The sequence below is a fragment of the Daucus carota genome, chromosome 9 (assembly GCF_001625215.2).
Source record: "Daucus carota subsp. sativus chromosome 9, DH1 v3.0, whole genome shotgun sequence".
Lineage (NCBI taxonomy): Eukaryota > Viridiplantae > Streptophyta > Magnoliopsida > Apiales > Apiaceae > Daucus > Daucus carota.
The window spans coordinates 16331756-16340449 of NC_030389.2; the positions used below are offsets into that span (position 1 = coordinate 16331756).

General features: G+C 36.6%; 1 protein-coding gene across 2 annotated transcripts; it reads left to right on the top strand.

Moving 5' to 3' along the window:
* Window positions 1–1517: 1517 nt before the first annotated feature.
* Window positions 1518–7418, top strand: LOC108202519 (uncharacterized). Of its 2 annotated transcripts, none has more exons than XM_017370957.2 (5): window positions 1518–2418; window positions 3223–4252; window positions 4639–6019; window positions 6102–6167; window positions 6703–7418. In XM_017370957.2, exons 1-5 carry the CDS (start codon window positions 1788–1790, stop codon window positions 7297–7299), a joined length of 3705 nt encoding a protein of 1234 aa, XP_017226446.1. In that variant the 5' UTR covers window positions 1518–1787; the 3' UTR covers window positions 7300–7418. The 2 variants fall into 2 exon arrangements, with proteins under 2 accessions (XP_017226446.1, XP_017226447.1); XM_017370958.2 differs by having other exon boundaries at window positions 1647–2418; window positions 3226–4252.
* The last annotated feature ends 1276 nt before the right edge of the window (window positions 7419–8694 follow it).

Sequence of the window (8694 nt, forward strand, 5' to 3'; positions counted from 1 at the left end):
TTATGAGTCCGTTTTCGATGAGCCTTACCTTTTTAGAAAGGTCTTTTCGTCCTCTACAGCTTTTATGTTTTGAGTATTTCCAGAAAATGTTGTTTAGGGGGTCAAAAGAGTAGATTATTGATCTGGGCAGATTGGATTCATGGAGGATTTTGGAGTCTAAGATGAGATGATTTTGGTTGCTTGCTAAGGATTGTTTATATGATTTCGAATGATGTGAATTATTGGTTTTCGGTGTTGAGGTAAGTTTCCGATTGATCTTTCTAGTGTTTTTAAACTGATGTGTTATACGTTTATATTTGATTTATAAATTTGGGCTAAGTGATTATATTTGAATTGATTTGTGTTCTCGTATATGTGCGGTGTTGACGATGATTTCGGAACTCTTATTTATGCCATGGTTTGTGAAAATAAGAATAAGAATAAGGACCGAGTCACCGGGTTATAGTGACAGTTTTCAGAAAATTCAGGACCGTTATCACCGGGTTGTAGTGGTCGTGGTATAAATTATGAGTTTTGGGTTATTGTTCACCATGTGATTGTGGCATCGAATAAGAATATGAAAGTGTTTTGAAAGTATTTGTTTCGTATATTATAAAAAGTATATTTTATCTTATGTGTATACATGTTACTTGGCCCGACTAGTTGGATTGATTAGTTGCTTGCTGGGCTGTATAGGTCATTACTTACAATTTTCAGGTTTGATTTAAGAGCATGTTGATGTGCATTGGATTTGAAGTTCGGTGATGTTAGATTTGGCTTGACTTTTGGACTTCCGTTAGCTGCGCCTTTGTAATAGTCACCTTTGTAATCGGATTTTGGATTAATAAATTGTGTTGTATTTTAGTTTTGGAGTTAGTTTTAATATTCCGAAAAGTCGGGGTGTTATAGTATCTCTCACACAATTCTCTAACTTTTGCAATACATAAATCTCCTACAAATAGCTATATTTATAGGCACCACAAATATTTTAATCCTAATTTACTTCAAATTCCTATTTATGATAATTACCACCTTTTCTATCTTGGATAGAAATCCTTCCACAATTAATATTTTACCAAGAATCGGATTACCTCAATTATCATAAATAAGATACCTTCTCAAATTACGATCCTTAACTTATTTAGGAATTCTGGACGGAACCCAACAAATAAATACCTTATCATTGTAGTATCATGTGAAATTAAAATTATAAATATAATATACTATGAAAAATTAATTTATTTAATTAGAAGAAAATGGACAGTATGAATAAACACATTAACTAACCAAACCAAATTCAAGCTTATTTAGGAAACACGAAAGTTCAATCTAAATTTTTAGTCCAAAAACCCGAAATTCAAAATTTTAAATGAAATTAATCCCGGCCTTCAAAATTTTGGTGCCTCGATGAAACTGACAGAGGCCAATAAAGCCGAAAAAGTCAAGGCTAGACATAAGTAATTATCCCGAACAATGAAGGGTAATATGGTGATTGTAGTAATATGAGATTTACATTCTTGTTATTTTTTTAATTTAGCAGCGCACACACATATCACCAATCGCCTCCGATCCCTTCTTTCCCCCAATTCTCATATACACACACATACATATCCTCTCTCTCTCTGTCTCTCTGTCTCTCTCTCTCTCTCTCTCTCTCTCTCTCTCTCACAAACATCGATTTCTCGATCGCCGGGAAGCAGCGATCTCTCCGATTCGCGTTAGGTTTCCGGTGAATTTTGCGGCGGCCAATCGAATTAGGGTTTGAGTATCAGATTTTGAATTGAAATTTGATTAATTAGGGTTTTAACATGCCTCGGAGTTCGCGAACCAAATCGCGCAAGCACAGTTCGAGAGAAGTCAGAGATTACTCGGATTCTGAAGAAGATTTGAAACGGAATGGTAAAGAAGAGGGTTCAGTTAGGGTTTCCAAGGATTCGATGTCAGGGGATAAGCGCAAAGTCGCTGTAAAAGATCTGGTAGGTCATGGTAATGGTGTTGATGTGGCTGATGAGGTTCTTGTTGTTTCGAAAAGGCGAAAGGACAAGGCTGAAGGTGGAGGAGGAAGTGATAGGTGGAATGCTGATGCTCCGAATGATGTTTTTGTCGATGTTAAAATCGAGACTTTTAATTCCAAAGCCAAAGAGAAAGAAAAAGTGTTGGTTGATTCTTCGAGGAGTAAGACTGGGAGGAGACATGAGAGTGATAAAAAGGATGAGCTTTTAACTGTGGTTGCGGAGGAGGAGAGTAAGAGTGGTAGAGTTGAGTCCAAACGCAAGGGCGACAAGGAGTATGGGAGGAAGGAGTATAAGGAGAAAGAGCGGTGGGATAAGGAGAAACTGCTGGAGGATGGGAAGGATGCGGAATTTACTAGGAAGCATGGGTTGCATTCTGTTGATGTTGCTGAGGAACGACATGGCAAGCGCAGTAGAGAAAATATTGGTAAGTTGTCTAGTTATTAGTGTTTTACTTTTATATGAATATATGAATTTGTACTTGTAACATTCTTTAATTTCTGTTTATCAGTATATTGGTTGCCTTTACTTTGTTAGATTGTGATTTTTGTTTATTATTATTATTTTTTTGTGTGTTGGTGATTGCTATACTGGCTGTAGGTTTGCGTGGATAAATTTAGTTGGGTTTATTAAGTGATCCGGGAGACCACCTAGAGTGCTTTATACCTGTTTTTATGTTTCAAATGTCATAGTTGGGGTTATATTTGGCGCCTGTATATGTAATTGTTGGGTGTCTTAAATATCTTCTTGTGAGTTGACTAACCATGTTGCTAATGCTTTTTGGCAGTCATATTAAAAAAAAATTGTGAGCAAGAATTCTCATGGCGGATCACTGTGCTTTTCTTTTTCTTTTTGTATAACTACTATGGGATAACTTTATGAAAATGAAATAGCTAAATATAGATAGGAGTACAATATAATTTAGTGAAGGGGTATATGACCGCAACATTAGAGGATTTTAAAATAATTTAGCCTGTTTTAAATTTTTAACCAATATTTGGTGTACTGAGCCTGAGGGATTTATGCTGTCAAAGTAAGTAGTTCTCGGTTAATGCCAATTTGAAATTGTTTATTGATCTTTTCCCTTTAAATACAATACCAGGAATTCTATTATTTGGAATGTAGTTCTGTACTGTTCTTCTGTCGATAATTCTAGAATTAATTCAGTACGCTTACATTGCAGTTTGTTCAAATCATAATCATCCATCTTATGTCATGAATTCTTTTACAGAAGGTCCTGTGCAAGATCAGCTTCGAAACCCGGAACTGGAGAAGGAACTGGATAAGAGAATAAGGAGGAGAGTAGATGGTTCTAGTGACAAGGATAAATATCAAGACGATGCAAGAGATTATGATGAAAAGCGGTCCTCGAAGGGTGACCGCTCCAAGGATGTTTGGTCTAAGGATGAGAGGCATGGGGATAAATACAATGAAGAGAATGAAAAATACAGCAGGCACAAGGAAGATAAATATCGAGAGGATAGCAAGGATAGTAGATACAAGGATGCCAAATATAGGGAAGAGGGCGAAAAAGACAATAGGTACAGGGATGCTAAGTATCGTGAAGATAGTGACCGTGATAACACAAACTGCGATGACAATTACCGTGAAGATGGTGATCGTGATAAAAGACACAAGGATGAAAAATATCGTGAAGATGGTGAAAGAAATATCAGGCATAGGGAGGATAAGTATCATGAAGACGGTGTCAAAGATGATAGGCACAGGGATGATAGATATAGGGAAGATGTTAATAAAGATAGCAGGCACAAGGAAGAAAAGCATCGTGAAAATGCTGACAGAGACAGAGATGGTAAACGCAGGGATGTGAAGCATAGAAATGATAGTGACAGAGACAAGAGATCTAGAGATGTCAAGTACAGGGATGATCACAGCTCTAGAGATCGAATTAGTGATTCTGAGAAGCGTTTGAGGGATGAAAATAATGCTTCTGATCATCACTATAGGAAGTCGAGCAACCGTGATGGAAGTCCTACTTACGATGAGCGAGGTTCTAGATACAAGGATGACAGGGGAAATAGAAAGGCAACTGATAAAGAGGACCATAATGATATTAGGTCTCAAAGTACGAAAGAGCAACAGTTTGATGCTGAGAAAAGATCTGGAAGCAATAAGGTTGACTTAATTACAGATAGAGGAAGATCTAATTTTCGAAATGCTGATGCAGATGTAACATTAAATCACAGCCGTCGAAGAAGTTCTCCTAGTTCTAGCACTCATGGTGCTAGAGATCACTACAGGTATGTTTGGTTTATACTTGTATCTTTGTCGGCACTTCTTGTATCATTCTCCGTAGTGCACTAGATTATGTGGTAAATGTTCTTGTTTTCCTTGCTCCTTTAGTTCACACCTATGTTATGGGTTGATAGTGCATGCACAGAAACATCAGATATCATGCAGTTGAACCTTAGATTTTCAGTTTTACACAATTGATTCTGCGCTTGTATAGATGACAATTATGGGGCTAGATAAATTATCATTTCCTTATATCCACTCACAGAAAGAGAAATAGGTCTCTTGCTGCAAGCAGATGGAGTTTTCGATATCACTTTTTAATTATTTCTATTGTAAAAAAATTACCCGAAGTTGGCTTAACAATAGTTGGCGATGTTATATATAATTGCAGGGTTTCAAAGCTAGAAGAATCCAAGTACAGAGACTATGGTTATGACGATAGAACGCGACAGAATGGAAGCTCTGGAAGAGAGTTCAATGGCGCTAAACAGAATGAGAAGTTGCTTTCATCTCGGTTAATGGAAAAATCCATTCAGAAGGATGATAGCCAATTTAATGAATCATCAGTGGCTGATAGGCGCTTGAGATCAGATGCCCGAGCTTCACCCTTGCGCATGGTGGACAAATCGCCATCATCAACAAGTAATGATAGGAGACATCTGAATAGAACTGATGTTAGGCGGTCTATTGAGAAAGAAGAATCTGGTCAAAGAAGTGGTGGTTCACGGGACTATACTGGAAGAGAAGGAAAAGGAGGACGAGAGTTGCCTATGCACACTCATGCTGTTGATGAGTACTCCCAAGCAGATGGAGATAAATCATCTGCTTCTTCCCCTTTCACCAGAAACTTCTCTGGCAATTCTAGGTCCATTTTACCTCCTCCTCCGTTCAGGACAGGTGTAGACAGTCCTTCAGGTTTTGGCCCCGGAGAAGATGATAATAGAGGGAGGTTTAACAACCGTCATAGGAGAGGTGGTGATTCTAACATGGGAAGATCCCAAGGAAATGCTTGGAAAGGTATCCCAAACTGGCCTTCCCCAGTGACAAATGGTTACATGCCTTTTCCACATGGTCCACCTCCTGTAGGTTTTCATGCCGTAATGCAACAGTTTCCTTCTCCACCTATATTTGGTGTTAGACCTACAATGGATATGAACCACAGCCTTCCTTACCACATGTCAGATGCTGATCGATTCCCTGGTCATGGGCGTCAACTTGGTTGGCGGAACTCTGTAGATGACTCTGCTCCCTCTGTACACGGATGGGATGCAAATAACTCAGTCTTTGGTGACGACAACCGTGGTTATGGGAGAGTGGATTGGGACCAAAACAGGACCCAAATGGGCAATCGAGGATGGGATACAAGCGGAGACATGTGGAAAGGGTCAAATAGTGGGTTGAACACAGAATTGACATCTGCTCCTCAGAAAGAAGATTTGAAACATTCAGCAGTTGATGATGTTTTGGCTGGACAGCAAGCACAGATTGAACAAAATCAGCCAAATGGTAAAGCTGATAGCCTTGATGTACAGTCTATTGATGCTCTTCCTAATGTAACTTTGAACCCTTCTGAGAAACCTCCTTTAAAAAGTCGCGAGAATTCGAAGATGTCAACGAAGGATGATGTTTATGATCACAATGTTTATCTGTCCAGGCTTGACATTTCAACAGATCTTACGAAACCGGAGTTGTATGACCAGTTAACTAGCTTAATGGACTTCGACAGTAACACACTTGCATTCGAAGATGATGTCAAGATATTATATGTTGAGGTAAATTATAGTTATTCTAGAATTGGGAGCTAAATTTATTTTGCTTCAGTACTTTTCTAATTCTTAATTTCTCTTCTAGCAGGATGGTTTAGAAGCCAAAGTTTCTGATCAAATTATGAGTTCTGCAATGAATAATACTGTTTTTCAGGTATTTGCTTTACCAGCTGAAGTATATTTTAACTAATAAAATTTTTGTAAATATTCTGCTGGCATCAACTTTAATAGATTGTAGGTAAAATTAATCAAGTTCAAGTTTGTAGCTACTTCTGCACATTCTTTGGATGTTTGTTTTTGGTTTCCTGGTGATTTTAAATTGTTGAGGACATGTCAGTCTGTCAACTTCATTCTATAAGAACACGGGTGGATCTCTCTCTCTCTCTCTTAGTTTATGTAGATACATAAATTATTCAAGTCACGTAAAGCTCTTGAGCAACATTCCTCTGTTGCTAATGCAACATTTGTATACTATTAGATCATTCAATTCGATTTTGTGTATTTTTTATCCTTTTAAAATTTTGGAGGATTTGGTAAAAGTGCGGATATCACACATTCATGTCATATGTTCGGATTCATTTACACTACTATGTTTAATGGAAGGAGCCTGTGTTATCGGATAATATGAACTTACTGCACTGTGATCATGCTAATTTTCATTAATTCTTTGATATTCATTGAACTTGCAGAAAGCAATGTCTCTATATGAGAAGCAGAAAGGAGAAACAGAAGCTGCAAAGGGAGAGAGGGCACAAACTCCCAGTTCGGAGTACCTCAAGATACAGGGTTTATATAATGAGAAAGCTGCTCTGACTGATGGTAATTCGAGAGCTCTTGTTCCATTTTGTGTTGAGCAAGGAAGAGAAGATGCAGTTTCAGATCATAAAGAGCAGGACTTGCCAAGGGATGCGGAGGAATCTCAACCTGCTTGCAAAAAGTTGGATGAGACATTTCTTACTGACAATATGGTGGGATCAGAGGGAGAGGTTAGAATGGGGAACGTAACAGAAATGGAGGTGGATCCAGGTTCCAGGCAGGAGAATGTGTCCACCCCCCTGCTAAATGTAGAACCATCCAGTCCTCTTCTCCCTTCTAATCTTGAAGAAATGCCACCAGGCAGTCCTGTAGTCAGTCATTCTGCTGATGATGAGCACAGGTTGACTGAAACTAAGTGTGCTACTATGCTTTTGTCTGATGTGTCTGCTGAGGCAATGATGCCAGAGTCGGTTGAGTCTGGGTCAGTATATTTAAGTCGGATACATCATTCTCCTGAAAGTACACATTGAGACAATTTTATTTTTCCTTGAGCTTTTTAATGTCCCATTCCGTAGTTAAATCATCTGCTCTATGGTATGGTATCATCTGTGCCTTGTTCAGTTAATAAAACTATCAAGCTCTTTTTTCATGATCGAGCTGATTTTCTGCTTATTCTTATAACATCAATATTTTTATATCTAATATCAAATAATTGATGTGCCTGCAAAGGCATTCTGATCTGTCTGCAGTGTCAAGTGATCATATGAATAGCGTACATACTATAGCAAGGAAAGGATTCATTTGAATATGTCTCACCCGGCACTTTCGTGAGTATATTTTCTTTCTTGATCTCTTAAAACAAAGTATCTTCCCTGTTTACTCAAAATTGTTGGTGTGCCCATTGGAATTTATTTGAGCTTGAAAAACTTGATTTTCATTTCCTTGCCTGTTCTGCTTTACCTGAAAAATAAATATCCTTTTTTTTATTATGAAAATGGCATTATAATTTGAAGTTGGTGGTGTTAATGTGATTTGCATCTGGTTTTTGTCCGACGTTATTTTGCCTGTCACGCTTACTGAGTTGTGTCCGTGACTAGCTTTAACTTTTAAGCAGGGCTGTTAAAAATATTAGAAAAACTCGATATTAAGGCGAAAAAAAATTCGTATTCGTATCTGGAAAATAGCGGATAAAACGGATATTATCTGTATCCGAATCCGTGATATTCGAATCTGAAACTAAATACATATATGATATTTAAATTATATAGTATATAATCATATAACTAAAAATTTATTTTATTAGCTTGTAGTATGTGTATATGCATTAAATAATATATTTATACAAATTTTCTATAATTATACAAATATATTATATTATATATATATATATATATATATATATAAAATAAGGAAAATAGATTTTTTTGCCATCCAACTTGTTATTTGTTTAGAAACTTACCACTGAATTATAATTTATTTTTTTTTGTCACTAATGTTAGGTTTAGACTTTTTTTTGTCACTAACATTAGGTTCGGATTTGATTATTAACACTATGTTATTTTTTTAGCATTATTAAAATATAGTGTTAGTCTGCAATATAATGGCGATCTGATATGTGTCTATATCTTTATATGTAGTGTCCTGGGTAGTTTACCTTGGAGGACGAGAGTTGGACACGCATTTTGAGACTCCGAAAAATTTCAAAAATTATTTTATTTTATTTTTTCTGAATAAAATTTAATGTTGGTTTTTTTTTTCCTTAAAAATACGTTGGATTTTTTTTTGTCACTAACGTTATGTTTTGATTTGATTATTAACAATATGTTATTTTTTTATCGTTATAAAAACATAGCGGTAGTCTTCAATATTATGTTGATATGATATGTGTCAATAACATTATATACAGTCATCTATACGTCTCCTAG